This window comes from Vulpes vulpes, chromosome 16 (genome assembly GCF_048418805.1).
Source record: "Vulpes vulpes isolate BD-2025 chromosome 16, VulVul3, whole genome shotgun sequence".
In the NCBI taxonomy this organism is placed as follows: Eukaryota; Metazoa; Chordata; class Mammalia; order Carnivora; family Canidae; genus Vulpes; species Vulpes vulpes.
Window position 1 is genome coordinate 21,232,072 of NC_132795.1, and position 26,241 is coordinate 21,258,312.

The 26,241-nt window shown below is 41.3% G+C and overlaps 1 protein-coding gene across 1 annotated transcript in view; it reads right to left on the minus strand.

The window, feature by feature from the left end:
- Window positions 1-26,241, minus strand: part of LOC112922804 (aldehyde oxidase-like) — an 86,286-nt gene that overhangs the window by 17,840 nt on the left and 42,205 nt on the right. The window contains 11 exon segments of the mRNA XM_072742833.1: window positions 793-1,020; window positions 1,994-2,005; window positions 2,697-2,876; window positions 3,684-3,769; window positions 7,678-7,775; window positions 7,991-8,124; window positions 9,817-9,941; window positions 16,320-16,413; window positions 19,759-19,881; window positions 22,925-23,042; window positions 23,693-23,862. Coding sequence (XP_072598934.1) covers window positions 793-1,020; window positions 1,994-2,005; window positions 2,697-2,876; window positions 3,684-3,769; window positions 7,678-7,775; window positions 7,991-8,124; window positions 9,817-9,941; window positions 16,320-16,413; window positions 19,759-19,881; window positions 22,925-23,042; window positions 23,693-23,862 — 1,368 coding nt within the window.

Below are 26,241 nucleotides of genomic sequence, written 5' to 3' on the forward strand. Positions count from 1 at the left end.
AGGGGCACCTGGGTGGCTGAGTGGCTGAGTGTCTGCCTTTGGCTCAGGTCGTGATCCCGGGGCCCTGGGATCGAGTTCCCCATCGGGCTCCCTGCATGGAGTCTGCTTCTCCCTCTGCCTATGTCTCTGCCTCTCTCTCTGTGTGTCTCTCATGAATAAATAAATAAAAAATCTTAAAAAAAAAAAGGCAGAAGCAGCAAGTGGGATTTAGCAAACAAAAACTAGCAGAGAATTTATTTAATCAATTGAAGAAAATACAGGAGCAGATTTCCAGTTCTCCGCTTCACATTTTTAACAGCTAAGAAGCGAGCAAACTTCTAAAATTGTGTTTAAAAAAATTATTTAAATAACTTACTTTTCTGGGTTTACTTTATCCCACCCACCAAAAGGGGTGGTGCACCCAAATGCCATGCAACTTCCCATTTCTATTTCATGGTCCAGCGACACAGAAACACAGAGGAGCTGGAAGAGGAGCTAAAGAGGAGTGTTGGCAGTCATCCATCTCACTGTCTTACTTTATACTTGAGTGATCTGGGCCCAGAGCAAGTTGACTCAGTTGCTTTGTGCCAGGGCCAAAAGCAGATACCAGGTCCCCCAATTTCTCAGCAAGCATGTTTGTCACTAACCCTCGGGATTCCGGCAAAGGAGCTCTTATCTTCTCTAGAGAAAAAATAGCTTGATTGAGGACAGCCCTGGAGATGATTTACAAACAGGCATTGCAACCCTATAGCTACCCCGCCTTCGCAGAAAGTTTCCCCAGCACCTTCTGATTTGTCTGTTTAGAGAACTGACCTGACCAGCAGCGACTGAGCCAAGGCCAATAGGAAACTTCAAGGGGACCACAGCCAGCCCTTTCTTCTTCCAGTAATTCTCTGAATTGAATTTCTCCACAGCCGCTTTCCTCAGGGAGTAGGAAGACATGGCCATTCGTTCTTTCCAACACTGAGTCAGGTTCTTGGTATTAATCTCTTGTTTGTAGGGTGTCTGACCAATTTCCTTGTACATGTTTATCATTCGAACCTATAAAAGAAAAGGAGATCAAAATGTGAGGAGAGGTAACAGCTACAGTCTCTTCTATCCACTGTCTTCCTAGTCAAGTTCTGCTCATCCCATTAGGCCTAAACTGAGTTTCTTGTTGAAGCCTTTCCTGAAGCTTTCTCTACGCGAAGCCTCGATTGAATATGTTAGCATTTACGTGCTTTCTATGCTGCTCTGGTGTAAGTTCAAAGGGAGGCAGCCTTTCCTTATATTTCTTTTATAACCCACTGCAGTCCAGGCACATTGTAGACTCCTCTAATTCTAGTTGCATTTGTGAATATTTGTTGATAGATAATCCTCACTTTAACTTCCAGGCTGTGATCTACAAAATTTGGATTGTTCAGATTCTGTAGCAAGATAAGACCACTTATCCTAGTTATTGATTTTATTTAAACAAATATAAAAGTTCTTTTCTTTAAAGATTTGTTTGTTTTAGGGAGACAGAGAGTGCAAGCAAGCATAAGTGAGAGGAGCAGAGGGAGAGAGAGAAACTCAAGCAGAACCCGTGCTGAGCCTGACTCAGGGCAAGATCTCTCAACCCTGGGATCATGACCTGAGCCAAAACAGAGTCAGATGCTTAACCAACTGAACCACCCAGGCACCTCGGAGAAGGCAGTGTTCTTAAGGGTAGCTGTCCTCTCCTCTGACTTCCCCAGAGGTGCTGAGATAGGGCTCTGACTTCCCCAGAGGTGGATGGAGGGCATTATTTAATTCTCTATATGCGACCAAATGCAACAGAACATTTAGGAGGGAGGCGTGATGAGATGGCCAGGAGGGAAGGGCAGGAACCCCCAGAAGCTCAAGAGACACAAAGAAAATGACTCCTGCGTAGGGCCGCAGATCCTAATACTGAATAGAGAGAAGGCGGATGAAGGTTTGCTGCAGCATGGGGCAAAGAGGCATCAGGAAATACTACCTGAGGTGCCAGCTGGGGGTGGCTGGAGATTTAACCCACTTTCACAGGGGACTGTCCATTTTTGAGAGAGTTAGAAGAAATAGAGCCCACAGAGACAGGTGAAAAGCAGCTCCATGTAAGCGAGGAGATGACAAAGCTCCCTGGGAAGAGGCTGCCTCCTCTGGTCCTCCTTTCCCTCTGCTCCAGCAGCACAGCAGAAGGACAGAGCCGAGAAGGGGTGAAAGAAAGCACAGAGTCTCCCCACGCTCGCTCTGCTCCAGGATTCAGAGCGCAAGAGGCAGAGGGAGGGGAGCAGAGCTTGTTAATGAATGAAGTCGGGACCGAGACTTCAAGAACAGAAAGGAAACTATTTTAGTAACTGAAATGACTGAAACGCTATGACAGCTGCCTGAGACGTGAAGGAAGCAGAGAAAAGAAAGGCTTGGCAGACCTTGTTGGCAGCAGGGGCATCTGCAACCACTGGAGACTTCTTGGTATTAATCTCTGCATGGGTTGGAATCCAAAGCTCCCTCCTCAATATCCTCTGCCTGAAGGATTTTGGGGAAAAGAGCCTGAGGAAGACAAGGATCACTGAACTTGGTGCCCTGGCTCCGTCTTAACCAGTTAGCTGGGTTACCTCAGGCAAATCACTTAGCCTCTCTGGATCCAAATTCCTCAACCTGAAAGACCCCCCAATGGTTCTCCCCGCTGAGAGACTAGATTAGCATTACCTTGCGGGGGGGGGGGGGGGGGGGGGGGTGGCAAAACCACACCTGGCTGCAACTTCCGTGATATAGGACCCAGTGATCAGCCCTGCCTGAGGAAAGCCAGAGCCATGCAGAGCTGTGTTGGATGGAAGGTTGGTTCTGCATGCCCATGCCCGGCAGCACAGGTTGGGGAACTTGTAAGCATTTTCCATTTTCAGGAGTCCCATTTCTATCACCTGGGGAAATCCAGAGTTAGTGTGATAAGATTCACATCCTTCCATACCTATTTTGCCTTCCTGAGACTTAAGACCAAAACCAGGCCAGAAATGACCAACCGTATCTACATCACATTAAACATGCTAAAATAGACCCAGGCCCTATATTAAAATAGTTTTTGCTATAAAATAATTTTTAAGGATTTGAATAATTTTTCTTTTGTAATCATCATTTTTTAATTTTCCTATTTAGGGCTAATACATGTTTATCCTCAGGTTTCAGACATCTGCCAAAGACTTTGAAGCATTCGTACGCTCTGAAAACTGGGTCTATAGAATGTAATGAATAAAATATCTGCAAAACATGAAAAAAATGTTTTCGTGTTTGGTCTAATGCATTGGTTCTAAACCAGGGGCAATTTAGTCCTCTGTCTTCCCTGGTAATGTCTGGAGACACTTTTGGTTGTTGAGACCAGAGGGTAGCTGTGCCAGTAGAGGCCAAGAATGCTGCTCAACATCCTACAAAGCACAGGACAGGCCCACAACAAAGAATGATCCGGGCCAGAATATCAGTAGAGCTGTGGTTTAGTATAATGCTTGCATTTGAGAATAGAACTCTAAGTACGGGAAACATGGAGATAATATGCAGACACAGAATTAGCCAGTATCTCTGGACTTACCCTGGAGGTGCCAGTAAATAACACATGGCTATTCCTGCAATGTGGGTCTTTGTTTATTAATATGTTATTTAACTATTGAACATTTTCTGAATTATATCATTTTATGTCATGCTTTTCAGAATGTGAACTTGCTCCTTAAAGCACTTACAAATAATGACTCATCCAGGGAGGCGCCTCCATTGCTATAATGCTCCATATCCAGGGCCAAGCTTCTGCCATCATTCATGAACCCAGCTTAGGAAAAGAGAACTGACCTTTAATACTGGTGCTGGGGACCATGTGCCTCTCTATATTTCACTTTGTCACTTGTAAATCCTCCTCACATAGATAAAAAGCTTCATGACATTAAATTTGGCAATGGTTTCTTAGATATGACACCAAAAGCACAGGCAACAAAAGAAAAAAAATAGGTAAACTGGACTACATCAAAATGTAAAACTTCCATATATCAAAGGACACAATCAACAGAGTGAAAAGGCAACCAGAGAATGGGAGAAAATTTTTCAAACTGTATATCTAATAAAAGGTTAATATCTAGTATGTGTATGAATTCCTACAACTCAACAACAACAAAAAACCCAATCTGACTAAAAACATGGATGAAGGATCTGAATAGACATTTCTCCAAAGACAATATACAAATGTCCAATCAGTGCATGAAAAGTCGTTCAACATCACTAGTTATTAGGGAAATGCAAATCAAAATTACAAATAACCTCACATCCATTACAATGGCTACTATAAAAAAAACCACCAACTGACCAACCAGCTACAGAAAGTAATATGTATAGGTGAGCATGTGAAGAAATTGGAACCATATGCACTGCTGGTAGAAATGTGAAATGGCGGAGCTGCTATGGAAAGCAGTATGACAGTTCCTCAAAAAATTAAAAATAGCAATATGATCCAGCAATCCCATTTTTGGGTATTTATCCACAAAGCATTAAAAGCAGGGTTCTGAAGCTATTTATATATCTATGTTCATAGCAGCATTATTCACGATAGCTAAGGGGTAGAAGCAACCCAAGTGTGTCTATCAATGGATGAATGGATTGATGAAATGTGGTGCATATATAATAGAATATTATTCAGCCTTAAAAAGGAAGGAAATTCTGACACATGCTATAACATGGATGAACTTTGAAGACATCATGTTAAGTGAAATAAGCCAAAAGGATGAATACTATTTCCATTTATATCAGGTACCTAGTGTAGTCAAATTAGAACGAATGGCAAGTAGAATGGTGGTTTCTAGGGGGTTGCTGGAGGTGGAAGAAATGGAGACATATTGCCTAGTGGGTGCAGATTTGCAGTTTTACAAGATGAAAAGAATTCCAGAGATGGATGGTGGTGATGGTTGCACAGCAATGCGAATGTACTTAATGTTACCAAACTTAAACACAGCTAAGACAGAACATCTTATGTTGTATTTTGCCACAATTAAAAATAATAAAAAAGGGGAAAAAAGGAAGGGTAGATATAAAAGCAAAACAAACAAAAACCCTCCTGTCCAATTCATTGCTGCTGTTCAATCAACTCTCTCTTTCCTCTCAAAGCAAATCCACTGCATACATCCTAACCTCCCATTCTTGCCACAAGTCCTTAAATTCTGGCTCCACATTTCTACCTGAACTTTCTCCCCTGAAGCCATTTCATCTTTTAATCTCCAGATCTGGTGGCCTGCTCAGAATGGACTAGCACATTTTCCTCACTTTGTGGTTTTTGTTGAACGGTACCAAATTCAAACCAAAGTCATAGTGAAGGGCATGACCTATGAACTCCAGAAGTTTAAGTTTGAGTCCTGGCTCTGCCACTAAACTAGTTCTGTGATCTTAGGCAAGCTCTATGATCTCTCTATCTGTGAAATGGCAATAAATTATTGGTAATGCACAGAAAATTATAGATGAGTGACTAAAACACAAGTATTGTAAATATAAATTATTAATATTACTATTATAAATGTTACTAATATCATCTCCTGTCCTCACTCTACATCAGAAAACACTATTTTCTCATAATTATAATCACCGCTATGTTTATGGCTTCTGTAATGCTAACTAGTCCTTTTAATAAAGTTCCATATTGGTGAAAGACATTTGCATTTAAAAATCCTATTGTCACTTCTCCCCAACATTTACATTAACAAGCTTATCATTGTTCTTCCAGGTTCCTCCTTCCTCTTTCCTCCTTCTAACTTGGTTCTCTCTGTTAGAAACCTCCACGTCATGTTTGTGGTTTTATTGTCTCCTGTATTTTGCCAAGGTTTTCACAACTCCTATTTTATTTAATACTACAGTGGCTCTTGGACTCATTTCTTCTACATCTTACTATCACACCTCAGACCCCAAATACGATGGTCTGGCTGCCTCCATCCTCTCTCCTCCCCAGGCCACCCTGCCCAGTGCCATCCTATTATCTTCCCCAACGCACCTATGTTTGGTTATGACACTTGGCTGATCAAGGATCTATCCAGTCCTACACTTTCTTACAAGATCAAGTTTCAACCCCCATCCTGAAACGCTAGGCTCCTCTCCGTCTGGCATCACTTAACCTAACCAATCTCATTTTCCACCACCTCTCAGTAATCACCGTGTGTTCTGATTCCCTCTCTCCTTACTGCCATCCCTATCAAACATGCCGTTTATCCCTCCTCTGCATTTTTGCTCTTACTATGCCCACCACCCATATGCCTTCTTTCTGCCCATCTGTTCTTGAAGGCCATTTGTGTTTCACTTTCTCTAAGATGTCTCATGTACATACTGCAACTCATATTCCTCTCTCCTCATAGTTTTACCCCGTGCATCTCAACTTTTAACCCGACATTATTATGTTTTCATGATGACTTCATATGTGTAAGTTGTATTTCCTCCTCCACCCCCAAAGTGTAATCTCTGTCAGAACAAAGTTTACTCTAATAAATCTTTGTTAAACTAAACCAAATTCAAAATAGAGATTAGAGTGAACCTGAGTTGAAATGAATACATCCATTATCTCCTAAAAATATGTACGCGGCTACACCAGTAGTGGTGGAGATGGTGCCGTGTTCAGCAGATGCTGTTGTCTTTCATCCTGGGCACATGGAAGACTACATTGCCCAGCCACTCTTGCAGTTAGATGGCAAAGTCCTGGCTCATCACAAGTGAACAGAAGCAAGGTCTACACTTAACATGCCTGGTGCCTAAAACACCTCCCACATAACACTCCATGTTCTCCCGCTTCCCTTATGTTCTGCCCTTGCAGAAGAGCCCATAGAGGACTCAGACTCCCTAACATGGTGCTATGCAATCAAACTTTCCATGACTATGGCAATGTTCTATATCTATATGTCCAATATGGTAGCCACTGGCCACATGTAGTTCCTGAGCACTTGAATTATAGCTAATGCAACTGTGGAACTGAATTTTCTGTTTTATTTAATTTAAATTTACACCTAAATAGTCATATGAGCCTTATGACTGCCTTACTAGATGATGCAGTAGCACTGCATGAGGGGATGACAGTGGCACTGCTGGATGGAAAAAGTTTAAGTCACTGAATAATTTTTCAGAGCAGGGTCCTCTCCTCTCCCTTTCCCTACAACCCCTGCTGAGTATACTGAGCTGTTACTTGAGCAAGAAATAACACAATCCAGGTGTAAGCCCCTGAGAATTTTTAGTTGTTTATTATGGCAATTAATCCATTCTGACAAGTTAATTTATTTCTTACAAAGCAAAATAATAATTATTTTCTGCTATGGAAATTTTTCTGGGAACTTCTGGGACACAAAGATACCCTTGATATACTGAAAAGTAAGGAACCTGTTGGCAAATAATTGTAATTTCACAGAACACTTTTGGAAATTATTCTATTTTTTAGAAAATGTAGAAGCACTATGGTTATCAGATCTGCTTTCATAGATGTACATATGCTCACATGTTTTCCAGTCACTCACTCTGTACCAGCCAGATCCAGTTAGTATCTTTGCACGAATTGACATCTTTGGGTAAAGCAGATGTGAGCCGGCCACAATCAGTCAGCACAAGGCATAGAAAGTTAAACAGAAGCATGGTTTGTTGGTTTGCTCACGGCAGCCAAATGCTGCCCTCTGCAGCCATGCAGTGTTGTCTTTATAACAGAAATCCCTTCCATCCCCATTCTTCTACTTACTTTGTGCTTTCCAAGTAAGGGTGATGGCTAATAACCACCATCCATTTAGGACTAGTTTCTGTCTACAGGTATTTTTACTGTGGCTTTCATTTTTCTTCAATGATTGAGTCCCATTTTGGTTCTTAGTATCTGGTATGACAATATATTATTTAAAAAAAGTTGTAATAAGCTGGCAGGCTTATGTTTTGTATACCATATGTGATTTTAAATAATCTTAACCCAAATTCTTTCTCCTTAGCCCCAATATTGAGTATGTACAGCATGACTTCATTTTATTTTTAGTCTATTTAGCAGATTTTCTCCACTTACTTGTTGGCAGCAAATGCAGTGATGGCTGCCATGATGCTGGTTTGATGGCCTTCCGCCCCAAAAGCCCCACCAATACGCTTTACATGACACATGACCTTGTTAACTGGGAGCTTCAAGGTCGAGGCAACTATATCCTGTGAATGACAACAGATTGCATTAATCTGATCCATCTGTAGCAAGGGAGTGGGGCAGTCTTTACACATTTTGATTCCAAAACACTACACACAATACAGAAACCGTGTAGTTATATTAAATAGCAGAACAATTTCCAATGACCTAAGCATACATCCACAACTGATCTCAGTAGCATTTAGCTATGACACTGCAAAAACTATCATTAATATTAAGTAGTCCTTTTGGTATCAACATGCTATTTTTGTGCTAGTAATAATTATTATTTCTTTTTGAGAGAGAGAGAGAGAGAGTATGAGGGGAGTGGGGGTGGCAGGGGCAGAGGAAGCGAGAGAATCTTAAGCAGGCTCCATGCCCAGCATAAAGCCCAATGTGGAGCTCAATCTCATGACCCTGAGATCATGACCTGACCCAAAATCAAGAGTTGGACACTTAGCCAACTGAGCCACCTAGACACCCCTGTGCTAATAAATTTTTGAAAAATCTCCCCACGAACCATAATCAAAGTAGCCTTGACATACTAATCCCTTGGGATATGTTTCCTCAAGCAGTGAGATTCTGAGGCCTTGCAAACCTCTTTCAGACTGGATCTTTTCCCCACATTCCCCATATTTCCCCACATTCTGTCTCCACTGGAGACATTTCTCGCCTCCCATCTGGATTATTGCTCAGTTGGCCAGTGCGTCCTTCCTGGATGCAGGTCTTGCTCTTCCATGCCATCCTAATGTTTAGAGGTCATTTAATCTTAACAACTCATGTTTATAAATGTGAAGCCCAAGAAGGATGAAGTGATGGGCCCAACATCACACTGGAAATGAGGAGCAGACAGGACTGGAATGGGACTCACCTGACCCTTCTTAATGTACCAGCTTCTAAAGGCCTCAGTCCACACATTCCCACATTCCTACCTGCTCTGGTAATAACACTGGCTTGTATGACTTGCTGAGTCAACACCTTTGCTTTGTTCCCCTTGCTTTCACCCTGACACTTAACCTAGTCACTCCTAAATGTATCCCTTATTCCAGCTTGGGTAGTCTTTGTGCCTTTCCTCCTTTCCTATATGCATGCTGCCTGGTATATAGGTCACAGGAAATATGTGTTTACAGAAGGAATGAGCGAATGAATGACTGAATGAGTGGCATTTGTTCTTGGTGTGGCATTGCCTAGAAATGGCCTCTCCTCACCATCTAGACAAATCTCATTCTCACTGCAAATCCAAACTTAAGACTTTATCTTTGTGGACTTTCTGGATGATTCTAGCCCTTAGCAGACCCTCCTTTCTTGTAATTCTTCCACCTGTGTAAATTCTGACTTAGCTGATTAAGTATTCAGTTCCATTCCATCCGATACCACTTCCTAATTGCTTCATGTGAATTAGGTACTTATAAACTCTGGAGGGCAGGCTTTCCTTTTATTCTTTGGTATTCTTAACAATGCCAGGAGTATGGCAAGAGACCTGCTGACTCCAAAACTGGTTCTGAGGTTATAAATCCACAAACAAAAGGTGCCTACTTTCATAAAACTCTCTTAAAAGCTTTGAAATTGTACAGCTGTTAATACCCAAATGGATAGGGCTGTTAGTGCTCCAAATTCCTCCAGTTCCTGCAGTGACATTTTTGTCTCTAATTGCTCTTGGTATGTTTTGCCAGCAGAATCCATTTAGTCCCCTCCCCTCTGCAATGGCCCCATGTTACCTGTATATATTTGGGAAACTGTGTAGAAACACAGACGTCGATTTCTTGGTCCTCTCCTTTGGGAAGAACAAGCATGCTTTGGGTTTTCATATAAAAGTGTTCTTGACCGCCCATGTGTATTTCACCTGTTACAGGAAGGTACACCAGAGTCAAGGAGGCTTTCAGATAGATTCGGTAGCCTTCCCCAGCTGTTGAAATTCCACCAGCAATGCTATTGCTGGACAGCAGACTCCACGGGCTTCACCATATCTGCAGATCTGAAGTGTAGTTCTGTTTGGCTATCTGTCAGGTCTCCCAATATGATAGGTCACAGAGGTCTAGGAAAAGATGTGTGATGTTCTAGAGTCAGTCAGAATACTATTATGGCAAGGAGATTTCTGGTCCAAGAGGAGATGGGGTAAATGCACTTTTCTTGGTTCCTTCTGCTAAATACAGCAAATGACTTTATTTATATGTAAAAGAAATATTAGAAGACTTTGAAAGGTAGAGAAGAAGACAGACTAGCTAGGAAGTTTGGGATCCAAGGAAAGACATATGGTAAGTTCAGTGAGTTATGTTCTTTGTTTTGCTATTTGCTTCATATATCCCAGAATTGGTACCAGAAAAGCCAGCAATCCCAAAATACTAATAGGAAAAGACAAAAGAAAAGCCCCAAAGGGGGATGCCTGGGTAGCTCAGAGGTTGAGCATCTGCCTTTGGCTTGGGGCATGATCCCAGGCTACCTGTATGGTGCCTGCTTCTCCTTCTGCCTATATCTCTGCCTATATCTCTGCCTCTCGATCTGTGCCTCTCATGAATAAATAAATAAAACCTTAAAAAAAAAGAAAATCCCCAAAGGGCCAAGGGACGGAAAGCCTAGCAAGAAAACTTTTATACAATAACCACTCTACTCCAGTGAAAAAAGTGTGGCCCCAACTCTATCTGCAAAAGTTGGGTGGAAAATCTAGACTTCCACCCTTATCAGGCTGCTGTAATGAGATGCCCCAAACCCTTCCTTGTGGTGATACCACTGGATACTATTTGAGGAACCTGGACTTCCACCCTTCACCTAGCAATAACAAGGTAGCAACCCTCTTTTTTCCCCACGAATATGGGGTCAGAGGAGTTCTGGTAAAATAAAAAATTTAAGTAAGATCTAGTCTTACAACATAATAATCAAATGACCAGGAACAATTGAAAATCATTCATTATGCCAAGAACCCAACTTGAACAAGAAAAGACAATCAACAGATGCCAACGCTGAGATGCCACAGATGTTGGAGTTATCTAACAAGGATTTTAAAGCAGCCATCACAAAAATGCATCAGTGACCATTTACATAAACACTTAAAACAAAGGGAAAAATGGAAAAATTCAGCAAAGAAACAGAAGACACAAAGAGCCAAATGAAATTTCAGAACTAAGAAATACAACAACCAAAATTTAAGAGGCTCAATGGAAAAGCTCAACAACAGAATAGAGAGAACAGAGGAAATAATCAGTAATCAAGAATATAGAACAACAGAAATTGCCTACCCTGGACATCAGAAAGAAAAGAGACTAAAACGATAATAAGCAGAGCTTCAGGACTTGGTATGACTATAAAAAGACTGAACATTTGGGTCACTGACATCAAAAACTTGAAGGAATTATAGCTGAAAATTTCCTAAACTTGGCAAAAGACACAAACCTATAGATTCAAGAAGCTGAGTGAATATTTGAAAATATGATAAATCCATAGAAATCCAAGCCAAGACATGTCAGAGTCAAACTTCTAAAAAGTAAAAAAGAAAGGAAAATATCCTGAAAGCAGACAAAGAAAAACATTACCTCACCTAGAGGAAGAAAACACTTCACAAGGCAGATTTCTCATCAGAAACCATGGAGACCAGAGGAAATGGTACAACACCTTTCTTGAACTGCTAAAAAGCCTGTAAACTCAGAAATCTATATCCATCAAAAATATTCTTCAAGAATGAAAAAGAAATCAAGACATTCTTAGATAAGGAAACTAAGAATTTGTCTTAAACAGACATATCCTAAAATAATGGCTAAAGACAGTTTTTGAAACAAGAAGTGATTTTTTAAAAAGGAATCTTGGAACATCAGGAAGGAGAGAGGACAATGGAAAGACTACAAATACAGATAAACACAATAGACTTTCCTTCTCCTCTTGAATTTATATATTTCACTGAAAGCAAAATTATAACGTTGTTTCATGTGGTACTCAGAGTATAAAGAGGAAATTTAATAAGACTATTACAAATGAGAGAGAGTAAAAGGATGTGAAGAAAGTTAAGATTTTTATATGCAAACTGGTAAAATGTTGCTACCAGATATATTGTAATATATATTATGTATACGTAAAATTTGCACCCAGAACTACCACCAAAAAAAAAAACTAGACAAAGAGATACACCCAAAACACTAGAGATACATCAAATTGGAATTCTGAAAAATATTCAACTAAGGCACTGGAAGACAAAGGGGAAAAAAATTAAACAGAGAGAAAAAAACAGAATGCAATTATGACCAGCCACCATGTTAGGTAAAAGGCAGAACTTTAAAAAATTTAAAGTGTATCCAATAACAGTGATTTGCGGATGGTTTAAGGCAGATTCCCAGGGAAATCCTTTGTATTGGAGTCTGGGTTTCCTATCTTATCCAAAATCTGAATAAAGAGAGAAATATAGAAAAATGAGATTATGTTTCATTTATAAAATATACAAATTAAAACGTCAAAAATCCAAATCTCAATTTTAATGCAAGCTTTTATCAAAGATCACACATTGAAAAATCCACTTGTCAGTGGGCTCACATTCATAGTGTACAATATTAGTGTTCCCACCTGTCTCTTCAGAAATGCTAAAAACTATTAGAGCTGCTTCTGCTCACATATGCAAAGCAGGCAAAGTTTTAGAACCCTGTTACCTTGCACGTCCACCCTGCAGCCCTCCCTGCACAGGGCCCTCCCTTTCTTCCTCTCAGGGTGTTGCTCTCAACTAATTTGATCAACTAATTTGATCAGCTAATCCCTGAGATAAAACATTATTCCACTATGCGTTTAGGAGTGATTCCTTCAGGCACATTTCCATTTTAATAAGAAGCCCTTAAAGACTGAAAAGCCATTAGGATATGAAGGAGTCTATCTGTATTATGCCCAGTAGGACAGGATGTGGGAAAGATAATCTCGGTTTCAGGGCTCTTAGATCTCTTGCAAATCCTGCTGCACAGATTGCCTTCTGTGCTCTCCAGTGGAAAGCCCGTCCCAGCTAACGGAATTTTAAAGAGAAAAATGAGAAGTGGTATCATGTAGAGAGAGACATTCACCTAAGGTTTGGGAAATTAGATTAGTTTGATTCCTGCTCAGTCACACGCCTCCCAGCCTCCGCTGGTTTACGAATGGGGGTCTTAATGCCCTTCCAGCGCTCTGACCTCAGGGTTAGCAAGGGGCAAAATAGATCTTCACAGGGCATAAAAATAAACAGTAATATCGCTCCCTTCTAGAACACAGTCTAAGACTTGATATAGTTAGTGCTCCACATATTTTTCTCTTTTAAATATTTGTTTTTCTTAGAGCACCTACTTTTCTAAAAGGCAGAAAAAGTGGCTATCACCTCCGGTTACTTCTCATTGAAATAAGTGGCCAAAACTCATCATTCACTTGACTATTGCATTTATTTTTTATTTTTTTAAAGATTATTTATTTATTTATTCAGAGAGAGAGAGAGAGAGAGAGAGAGAGGCAGAGACACAGGCAGAAGGAGATGCAGGCCCCATGCAGGGAGCCTGACGTGGGACTCGATCCAGGGTCTCCAAGATCACACCCTAGGCTGCAGGCAGCGCTAAACCGCTGCGCCACGGGGGCTGCCCTTGACTATTGCATTGTAAGGAAAAAAAAAAATACCTCAAACTAGTGAGTCAAGAAGATGAAAACTTAAAAGTCGTATGAACATCCCTTTTAAACCATCCTGTATCACTTATACATTTATTGATGCGGCAAGGGCCAGGATACAAATTAAAATTCAAGTGACAGACTGAATGAATTACTTCACTGCATTAAATGAATAAGATGTTAAGGGAAAGAACACCGATTGAGTTCACACAAAAACACACATGGCAAGAACAGAGGCAAGTGGAAGAACCTCTTTAAAAATGGATTATTTCCAAGATGCTCACGCCATCATCTCTTTACGCTAAATAAAAATGCTCCCTCCTCTTCTCCCAGAAAACAGACTCATCCTTCAAGTGTTTGCCACATTTCACTAATCCGGAGAATCACCTGGAGCCCTGTGAAAACTTGTCAAGAGCATATTCCTGTGCTATCCTGATCCTCCAATTCCAGAATTCTAGAAAGGAAGGCACAGGAATCTCCAGGCAGGTCTCACAAATGTCTCATACTGGGAGACACCGGGAAACACTGGGTGTGCTAAATGAGCACCTGCCTGGGTGTTAGCTCAGCAGCAGACGGTAAAATACTGTCCAGAGAACAACAAGAACATCTAAGCCTAGTAGTAATTATCGCTCACCGTCATGGATCGCCAAGCTCTATGCCAAGCACACTTATGTTATCTCTTAGGATCTTCACAACAGATCTTTGAGATCAGGATTATTTTGTTCATATAATTTTAAAGCAAGGAGATGGCCCCTGGCAAATCACACAGCTAATAAGACAGCATGCCAAGGAATACTGGCAGGGTGATGGGGCGAGGTGTCTTTTCTACAGCTTCCAGGTGACATCATCCAGGGAGCCCGTGACCACGTTCAGGCTTAGTACAGCTGTGGAGTTAAGAAACATGATGGGCTTTGACCTCAAGTGGTTGGACTGATTACACCTGACACAGCTCTGGCTATACGCTGAAGGACAGTATGTCTTAGGACCCTTCCTGAGCTTGGGATCAGAGTTGTCGTGGGGCTCCATCCCAGGACCCTGGGATCATGACTTGAGCTGGAGCCAGGCATTCAACCGACTGAGCCACCCAGGTGCCCCCTGATGTTCTGATTTTGATAACTATTTAAGTAAGATAATAGTCTTGCCCTTGGGAAGTACACACTAGTACCTAGGGGTAAACAAGCATGTAACTTACTCTCAAATGGCTCCAAAATAATGTGTGTGTGCGTGCGTGTGTGTATGTGTGTACAGAAAGAGAGAGAATGGTAAAGCAAGTGTAGTAAAGTGTTAATAATCGGGGAATCTAAAAAAAAAAATAATCGGGGAATCTCAATAGTTACTAGGAATTTCTTTAATGTTTCTGCAAGTTTTCTGTAAACTTAAAATCATTTCAAAATAAAAAGTTATAAAAATTTCATTGGAAAATTCAAATCAACCATATTCTAAGAGATAAATTTCATTTTAATTTTTTTTAATTAATTTTTATTGGTGTTCAATTTACCAACATACAGAAAAACACCCAGTGCTCATCCCGTCAAGTGTCCACCTCAGTGCCCGTCACCCATTCCCCTCCAACACCCGCCCTCCTCCCCTTCCACCACCCCTAGTTCGTTTCCCCGAGTTAGGAGTCTTTATGTTCTGTCTCCCTTCCTGATATTTCCCAACATTTCTTTTCCCTTCCTTTATATTCCCTTTCACTATTATTTATATTCCCCAAATGAATGAGAACATACACTGTTTGTCCTTCTCCGATTGAGTTATTTCACTCAGCATAATACCCTCCAGTTCCATCCACGTGGAAGCAAATGGTGGGTATTTGTCGTTTCTAATTGCTGAGTAATATTCCATTGTATACATAAACCACATCTTCTTTATCCATTCATCTTTCAATGGACACCGAGGCTCGTCCACAGTTTGGCTATTGTAAATTTCATTTTAATTAAACATAAGGAAGGAAGTCTGGAAGGAAGGGAGGGAGAAGTCAGAGAGAGAAAGAATGGAAGAGAAAGAAACATGGGCTTTGGAAATCCTAAGAAAAGCTATCAAATCACTGACCAGCTTTGTCACTTAGTAGCTGTTGTATGACTGTGTTCATGCTCCGTAAGCACTCTGAGCCTCATTTTCCCAATCTGCAGAGTGGTTATGAACAGGAAAAGAGACTACATCATGTAAAAACTTAGGCCATGATGGGGCAGGTGGTCAGTGCACAGTACAGGGGGCTGTGCCTCCCACTTTGCCTCCCTGCTCTGGTCTACACACACACACACACACACACACACACACACACACACACATCTGTGAATAAAGTGCCTGGTCCAAAGGAGCAATATCCACCTAGGCTGATTTCTAGATGATTTCTTTCTTTCTTTTTAAAGATTATTTATTTATTCATTCATTCATGAGAGACACAGAGAGAGAGAGAGGCAGAGACACAGGCAGAGGGAGAAGCAGGCTCCTCACAGGAAGCCCGATGTGGGACTCGATCCTGGGACTAGGATCACACCCTGAGCCAAAGGCAGACGCTCAACTGCAGAGGCACCCAGACATCCCTCTAGATGATTTCTAAAAGGCAAAGGCTTAGAAGCCTTCCAGGGCTCCTTCCCCTCTCATTACTTTTTTCAGATAGCTCTACCTTCTAGAATTTGATCAACCATTTTAAATGCCTCATCAACATTTCCATATTCCAGTTTCTTTTCTGGTTTGAAGGAGTTGTGCTGTATGGCTTCCTAGAACGAACAGAAAATTGAGGCTCTGTGGGCAAGGGACCCAGCCCTCTGGCAGCAGCCACTGGCACTGGGGCAGCATCTGAGTGGAGGAAGTATCTCCCTGGCTTCGGAGTCCCATGCACTTTCATTCAACACAATCCCAGTGACCTGAGCTAAGAACTAGCCTTCAGAGAGACTCCTCACAGAGTAAATACAAATGTGCCTGTTGAGTCAAAAGACGGTATGCTCAGGAAAAAACCCAGCATGTAAAGTGGTCCCGGAGTGGAACTAGTATTTTCCAGGAAGACTGTACTATGCATTCCACAACCCATTTTATGCAGCCAAGGCCACATGGCACCTGGGTTTAGAGCTTGGACTGTAGACCCAGTCAGAATTGTGTCCAATCTCTCCATTTACTACCGTTTGACTGTGGGCTTATTATTTCTCTCTGAGCCCCATCTGTAAAATGGAGATACAGTTGTGCAAATAGCTCCAATAAAATTGTGGTGCAGATAAAATGAAATGAGACATATAAAGAGCTTACATGGCATATAATAAATGCTCAGTAAATGCTAGCCAAAGACATTCTAGTGATAAGGATCATGGTAGGCCTGCCTGCCAGCTCCACGCTCCTCTTTTGGGAGGTTGAGCAGAGCATTTGCACAGGGCAGTGGGGCACCTGGGACTCCAGCCCTGGAACTGAGATCCTATTACAAGCCCAGTCTGTGTACCACAAATCCACTTACACACTGGATCCTACTGCTTCCCCTGGGTGCCCAGTGAAGGGAGACAGTGGTAGGTACACATAATCAAGGATGTAGCTACAATAATGTAGGCTGGTTTTCTTAGCTATTCTAGGAATTTATTTTGCCATAATCCCTGCGTCCGTTGGCAAATGTGACGTGCCAGCTCCTGCCAACATTATCTACCACAGGTTATTGTCCATCCGTGAAATTCCAGCCTGCTGACAGTTAGGAATTATTCTAACTCTCATTCCCTCTGGCCGCTAGTAGATGTTTAGACCTATCAGAACACCTTACAGGGCTGATGGATTGTGATCCTGCCATTTCCTCCATTCAAACAGTGGGTTCGTTTGTTTTTACCACTGTGGGACTCAGCTTCCTTGATAGAGGGTTTGTTGATTGCTTCTATTACTGACCAGCTATGTGACTAGCTGTGTGACCTGTCTTCTTGTTTCCTTATCAGAATGAAGACAATAGCAGGTTTTCCTCATGGGATTGTCGTGAGCATTTAGTGAGTTAGTGTATAAAACCTGCTTTGACCTGTGGCGAACTCTGTATAGGTGTTGGCTATGGTCATATTGTTGATCATGATGACTGACAGGACTTTCTGGTTGGGAGCATATTTTTCTCGCCATGGTCATCAACTTGATCCCTTGAGCCAAGAGTTTTGATAGAGTTTCTCCATTCAAACTATGAAGCACTCTAAAAAGCCTCAGCTTAGTTAAACATCAGTGTTAGTGACAGCGATACATTTATTTTTATCTTATTTAGATTGATAACACAGTTTCTTCTTACAATGAATTTATATGCCTTTCATAGTATAAGATTCATCTATTCCTAGTTGAAAACAGAAGTTACACCTTATAAATTTTCCCTCTTTACTTGCTACTTGCTTTTTGAGTAACTTTGAGACAATTTCCCGAATATTTCTTGGTCAAAAAAGTGATTGAAGAACTGTAATGTGTATGGAGTTGGGTGTATTTCCCCCTAAAAATTTAAATCCACTCCCTTCTAGTAGATTGACCTTGGAGAGCTTGAACTCTGATAAAAATGTGAGGCAGCTCTTCCCCACATGTCAAAGTTTGGTGTTCGATGCTGGTATTCTCTGGCAAACAACTGGGGATCTGCCAGTTGGAGGGACGGAGGGCAAGGAAAGAGTGGCATCTGTTTGCTTGTTTGGAATTTTATTTGGCTAGAAGGTGGGGGCAGGGAAGGGAAGATATTTAGCCACCAGTACTGGGCAAAGGATTATAAATAACATTTTGATGAAGTATCATGTAAATAATTTCTTATGAAGAAGTAACTACGAAATCATTTCTTATTTAGAAGTAACTCTAAAACAAAATGTTGGAGAACACTTTGTGTATAAGGTAGGCAAGCATGGTAGTCAACATCTGACTAAGAAGGGATGAGAATATTTGAATCTGAAACTGGCCAGGAAAATTTGGGAAGCTTTATCACTCCTTGACTCCAACTTAACTTCTAAATGTTTGTCATCTTGACATACTTTTATTTTAATTTTAAAATAGTGAGGACACTGTCCAGAAACAAATGCTATGTTCCTAGGAATAAACCAGCATGATGGGAAATACACCCTAGGCCAAGTTCTCCTAGAGACACTAATCTTAGCCAAGTCAGTTTCTCATTCCCTGCCACAGGGCATGCTAGTCACCTAGCACAACAGATTCATTTCGTTGTGAAGATAATGTATTCCCAGAGTCCACAGCGTCTGTCTGTGCTGAATCTAATCTATTCATGCTGCTTTCCCAACTTGCATGCTTTCTCATTATTTAGTAAATCATAAGAACCAATGCAATAGATGCAGAGCACCCTGTCATTTCACGGTTCGTACAATCTTTGTAAATCCCTTAACTCCTTTGTAAAAAACACGATAGAAAATGCAATACTCCAATTTGTTTAAGTTGCCAAAATACCTACAGGCATCATAAGATCTATTCTTCATACTCATTTAAGATACGCACTGGAGAATCTAAAAATACTATCTCCAATACTGGCTTCACAGAGCATCTTGCTGGTTCCTGCACACACCCGAGAGAGTCAGGGTGAAGGTGAATTCAGGCCTGCAAGGTGTGCCAACTGTCCTGGACATCACTGGTTGCCAGTGCAGCATTCCTCTCACCTGTCCCCTTCAGTGATCAGATTTCTGTTTACATCTCCATCACTATCCCACTCAGTTCCACCCCCCTGCAGCCCATACACTTCAAAGAAATCTAACCTCCAGCAGTAACCAACAGGTCCTCCATTCCCCTGGCCAATCATTCATTCAGAGATGGATGTGACCTAATTGGCCTGATAAACCTGGATCTCAGGACTCGTGCTTACAATGCCGGGACAATGGTCTGTCTTGCTCCCTGGACATGGACGAAAAGCTCCTGGCTGCCATCCTGTGACTACAGGGCAGAAGGCCTGGACTATGGGCAGCAGAGAGCAGAGGCACAAAATCAGGTTCTTTGCTGACACTGATAAAGTCTGAGGCCAACAAAGCCCCTATGTTTTAGACACCAATTTGAGTCAAATTTTCTTTCCTGTTACTGTAGCCAAAGCATTTTAACTGATACACCATCGAAATGTGCTCTCCTGGTGCTGCCCTCGAACTCATTACCTCGATGGTCAGGATCAGTGGCTTCAAATCTTGGTAGATAATCTTCATTCGTTTGGCTGCTTGCTTTGCCTGAACCTCAGAATCTGCAATCGCGGCACAGACGAGCTGACCCGCACAGAATACCTACAACACAAAAAGACTTTTGTCCTCAGGGAGCACAGGCACCAGGTCCTCTCATTCATTTTCCTCCTCCCTCATAGCACAGAGCGAGACACAGAATAAACAACCCCCTTTGCACGTGCAGTGCAGCTGATAACAAGGACCCTGGTAAGAAAGTGCATTTGTCAGAGTTGGCCCGGTGACCTCGGTGCTGGAGGAGGTCACTGACAAGATGTGATCACTGGTTGACTCTTGAGTTTGACCCAGGCAAATGGAGGCTCCTCACTCCTTCCCTATCCTTAGAAGGTACAGTTTCCACACTAGGGGCTGTTTTAAGGATGGAGCCTTGAGAGAGTAATGTGTGGTACAGATCATCTGGATGGCTTATGTGACTGAACCCAGTGAAGGCCCTTTACATACCAATGAAGGTAGATGGGTGCAGACGTCAACTAGTCCTGTGGCTGCCCAAAACAGACCTCATAAGTTCCCTTTCTTTCTTTTTTTTTTTTTTAAGTTTTTATTTATTTATTCATGAGAGACACAGAGAGAGGCAGAGACACAGGCATAGGGGGAAGCAGGCTCCATGCAGGGAGCCCGGGATCCGGGTCTCCAGGATCAGGCCCTGGGCCGAAGGCAGCACTAACCCGCTGAGCCACCCGGGCTTCCCCACAAGTTCCCTTTCTTATTAAAACTACTACCTACCAAGCCAGAGTGGTCTGCCTCTTTCAGTAGTTTCTTTTTGCCCTGTGTGTACAGGGACCAATGAGAACCAACACCCAGGCTCAAGGGGAATTCAGGTCTTTGTGCTGCATCACTAGCAAAAGTGGCTGAAAAAGGGCAAGAGTGACTGTCATATGGCAGATTCAGGCTCAGGCCAACCCACTGGGGCTGTGGAGGGGCGGAGGGCCAGCTGGCCTGGGAGAGCCAGGCACATGGCTCAACCTGTGGCTGCCACCATGATCAGGACCATCCTGGGAGGCAGCATCTGGAGAGGGAGTACCAGAGGGTGATAGCCCACCTCCTCAGAGACGAGGGAGGGAGAAAATGAAAACACAACACTGCTGGTGAGCAAATCTCTGCCCCAAACCATGGTGGGGCACAGGCTTTTCACAAAGAGACTGAGTTTAGACTCGCCAAGACATAAGCAAGCACAGAGCATCCCCTTCATCGTTTCACCTCCAGGTGAGGTAGTTGGCCTAAAAGAGTTCAGACAGGATAAGGGCAGAAAATTTATGGGGGAAAAGAATATAAGGCTCCAGAAAGGTAAAATAAGACCAGAAGAATTCACCATGATTGCTCAGTTCTGTCTCACCTTATACCATGATCACAATTCAGATTTAATCACTCATTTTAAAATCGATTTAAACTACTAAATCTTTTCTACAATGAGCACATAGTGGCTTTATTGTCAGAAAAAATGATAGTAAAAAGTTAAATCTAGACATATTCCACACACACAAAAGTGTGTTTGTTGGGTGTGAGTTGGGGGGTGGTACAATGGGGAGATAAATGAAGAATGACAAAATGTCGACAGTTGTTGAAACTGAGTGATGGGCCTTTGGGAATTCATTGTATTATTCTCTATTTTTATATATGTTTAAAGTTTCTACAATGGAAATAATTTTTAAAGGCATAACTTAAAAAAGGAGTTCTGCACAGAGGCCTGGTTCTGCCCCCGTGACCTGGCACACAGACATGCCCTTGTGATGCTCATAATCAACATGTGCACACCTCCCAGAGGAAGTACCATCGTGCAGCTCAGAATGGTTTTGCTTGTCTAATTAACATTTTGCAAAGGCCGTAATTCTCAGTGTCTTCTGCTAGTACCACACAGGCCTGCCTTGGGAGAGTTTCAACCTCCACTTCACACTCAGTCATCAAACTTTCATTTTTATCAACTAAATCAGCCAGCAAGAGCCAGATGTAGGGACTCCGTCAAATGATGAAACTGTTTTCGGTAAACACTGAACTGAGAAGTGTGAGTTAGGCAGAAAACCTGCTGGACGCTGCCCTTGTTGCATTTTCTGGGAACCTAAGATACAATAGCCAAATCATTTTGAATCACCCGAAACCTTCAAATGGCAACAGTGCCATCATTGTTCCTCTGTCTTGCTACATGGGAAGCAGTGTGTGGAACATACAGATGAATCAGACATGGGGCTTGACTCAAGGACTTTTACTAGGGAGGAGAAATACATAAGACAAAGGAGTAACTAAGTAAGCTTAGTACATTGCAGGAAGGGCATTAAAGGTCCACTTCACCTTCTCCTCTGGACCTTCAGCTCTGTGAGGGTAAGGGCCAATTGGGTCTTGCTCAGCTATGGTGGTCAGCCACACTGGATGCTCACTTAAAAATGCCTGTTGAATACGTCGTAGTATAAATGAATGAGTCAGACTGAGTTCAGAGAGGGAGACAGAATTCTTTTTTTTTTTTTTTTTTTTTGAGACAGAATTCTTGTATCAAGGCATAAAAATGAGGCACCTGGGTGACTCAGTCAGCTAAGCATCCAACTCTTGATTTTGGGTCAGGTCATGACTCAGGGTCATGAGTCTAGCTCCGCACTGTGTATGGAGTCTGCTTAAGATTTCTCTCTTTTCTCTATCTCTCTGCTCCTCCCACCCTGTGCATGTGCTCTCTCTTTTCCTCTCTCTCTCAAAAAAAAAAAAAAAAAAAAGGATAAGGAAAGGCTTCATGGTGGAGATACTACTTTACTTGAACTTGGACTTGGACACTGAGCCTAGGGCAATGGTGAGGGATTCTTAGGGGAAAGGTTAACAAATAAAAGTTATCATTATTCTCTCTTCATTTACCTTTCATACATGCTAGCAGCACACTGTCTTACTACCAGAAAATAGGAAAACACCAAGTATCTTTTATAGAACTGGACAACTTCATTTCTTGTATGGAAAATGAATATATTTGAATTCATTCACCATTAGAATATGGTGTATCAAAGAATTATTGGAATTCTTTATGATGTGCCAAATTTGATGCCATCTTTAAAAAAATATGCAAGGCCATTAACTGAGGAAATTATTTTTGAAACAGAAAGCAAAAAAACAGTACTTCCTCTGTCACCAGAAGTTTCTCCTTCTGGCATAAGGAGTTTACACCATGAAGATGTTCCTCAGTCACAACATCCACCACTCCAGGCAGGCTGAGAGCTTCTGACAGATCAACAGACCTAGAGGAGAATACACAGAGCAGGTCCTCAGAGAAGCCCTCTTGCCTGAAGACCATGGAGAACATGTTTAATTGGAGAATAAGATATTTGAGTGTTAAGATACATCCAGTGACTGGCTGCTCTAATAGTTCTCTGCCAGACAACTGGGAAAAAAAATTCCTGGGATAATGAAGCTATTACTTGAAATGAGTGAATTTGACCCTTGAGCAATGCAAGGGTTAGGGGTACTGATCTCCGACACAGTTGAAAATCTGCATATAGCCTTTTCACCTCTAAAACGTAACTACTAATAGCCTACTATTGATCAGAAGCCTTATTAATAGCATCTACAGTGAATGAACACATATTTTACATGTCGTTTATTTTTACAAGAAAATAAACGGAGAAAAGAAAATGTTTTTCATACTACTGACATTTAAAAAAATCCACATATAAATGGACCTGCACAGTTGAAACCCATGTTGTTCAAGGGTCAACTGTATATGGAGGGAAAAATTGTAGTAAATCCTACATTTTGATCTAATATCCCTCCCAAGCTACATTGGATATTGCCAACAAATAGCCTGTCCTCTTTGTACCATTACTTATCACTAATGTGATTTGGATGAAAAGGCAATAATTAACATCTAATTAGCAACTTTATCACTTACACAATCTTAGCATGAGCTCCTGAACTTGTTACAAAAGTCAAGAAGAGTTCCCGGTCCACTGTAGGCATGTCATCACAGTAGATGGCTTCCCCCGTGGCATGCTTAATACCAGACAGATGCATGATAGCATGGCCAATTGTATCTTGAGGAAGCTGCTTTGAGTCTGCACTCTGTTTAACCAATAACCAACAGATCATTTTTATAATACTATGCACTTCTCCCATAAGAGAGTAGCTATATAATTTACATCCAAACCAGAACACTTTTAAACTGGAAATATTCACTGTTAATAATAACCCTAGGACAATAAGCCTATTTCAATAATACAGTAGGCAAACTGGGAGGTATGGTTGTGACATCATTCTTTTTCCCCCCGCCTTTACTGAACATAGAACATAAATATCTCTAATACAAATCCCATTTATGTAAGCAAATGAATATAAATATTTCTTCTTAAAAATGTGAGATGATATCCTCTTGTTAATGCTCACATATTTCTTCAATTTTAAAGATTTTATTTATTCATTTGAGAGACAGAGAGATCATGAGCAGGAAGGACAGGAGAGGGAGGAGCAGACTCTCTGCCGAGCAGAGAGCTTAATTCAGGGCTCAATTCCAGGACCCTGAGATCATGACCTGAGCCAAAGGCAGATGCTTAATTCTGAGCCACCCAGGGACCCCATATTTCTTTCAATTTAATTATCAAAATTATTTTACTGTTGTATCTAAGCAATGGCATATATAATGTTTTTTAGAAGAGCATTATGATATTGTGACTATGTTTTACAAAATATCGAGGGCATGCTGTCAACAAGAAGAGCCTTTTTTTTTTCTATTCCAAGCAAGAAGAAATAATGGGTAAAACTCATAACTTAGAAAATCCTGATAAAGAATAAAGACAAAGGGACCTGCATTTTGAGGAATGATTTACTAATGCTACTCTTTCTTAAAGACCCATGGAATAAAATGTCTTGCTACCGGTCTCTAAATACCTTTAAAAAGCTTCATTGACCAAAGTGGACATTAAGAAACATAATGTCTTCCCCATTATTTCAAATATGAGAGAGTTGTTAGCTTTCCTAGTAGGTTGGTTATTGGGAGAAGAACTGGATGCATGAAGAAAGAGGAATTAAGGGATAGGACAGAGGCCAGGCTCAGAGTTCAGCATGAAGGCTTTGGCCACTAAGGAGGTGGTGATGGGTGTGTGGGTGGTGGAAATTCCAGGATAAAGATAACTGAAATACACACTACTTCTCCAATGCCTTCCGCTGCTTATAGGACTTGAGAAGAGTGGTCCTGGCTCATTGTCAACCTACTTGAAGGACTCAATAAATAAACCTTTGGCTTGAGATAGATCAGAGGCTGTCCAGGCAGGAGGCAGGCCTACATCAATAAGGCAAAGGAGAGTGGCACATGAAATCTGAAAACATGTTCAGCATTTTAGCTGAAGATGCAACACTTTTTTTGGGGGGGGGGGCTGTCAGTTGGGTGAATCTACAATTAAAAGAGGCTGTACTTGACTTGACACCTTCTGCTTGTTATGTGACTGAAGGTACAATGGAGGAATGAATTTGTCTCTCCAAATGGGTGATCTCTTGAAGCTATGGCAAAATGCTTTCAAAGCAAATGAACTGATTTGGGGGAAAATGTTTGTCATATTTTTCCTGTGCTGAAGATGCTCTGGCAATGCAGATATTTGTGTGTGTGTATGTGTGTGTGTGTGTGTGTGTGTGTGTGTGTGTGTGTAAAACCACAGGAAAACAAAAAGAAAACTCATCTGTGTGGGAGATAAACTGCTTCCAAAAGTCGGCCTTGCAATCTATAACAACAAGCTTCCTTTTATGATTACCAATCGTGTGAAGATTATCACTTTCCTTTGGATGATCTGAATGCCTATTGATTTGTTGTTGTTGTTGTTCCTTTCTGAGGTTTCTTCCATTGTCAAGGTAACACTAGGGTATCTATAAGCAAAGGGCGGCAGCTTCCATGTTTTGTAGAATACCAGGAAAGACGGAAGCTTTTCAAAACTTTTAATATCATCATTTTCAATGGAGTTTGGTGTCCTTGAATTTTTGAACACACTGAACCTAAACCCTCAAGAGATATATACCAACTGCAACATTCATTATGATGTACTGTCAGCTTTTACAACTAAATCCAACAATAGACTCAATGATCTGATGCTTTAAAAAGCCTCATCACATTCTGGACTTAATAAAACTCTCAAGGTAAAGTTTCTTGACAATAATTTCAAGGAAAAACACATCAATCTTATCCAGTTTACCAACAGGATGACTTCAGGTCATATTGCTATGATGCTGTAGTAGAAAATTCCATTTGAAAGTCATGAGGAATTCTGTTCTAATAGTCAGCTTTCATTAGGAGAGTTTTTAATAGCTCTTAGAACTTAGAGTCAACTCTAAATGTAACTCACAGAAAAGATACCTGGAGAATAGAGACTGGAGAAGCAGACAATTTTCTTTATTAAAAAAAAAAAAAGTAAATCAGTAGCTCTTTTAAAAAACCATTACTGCATTTTCACTGACTTC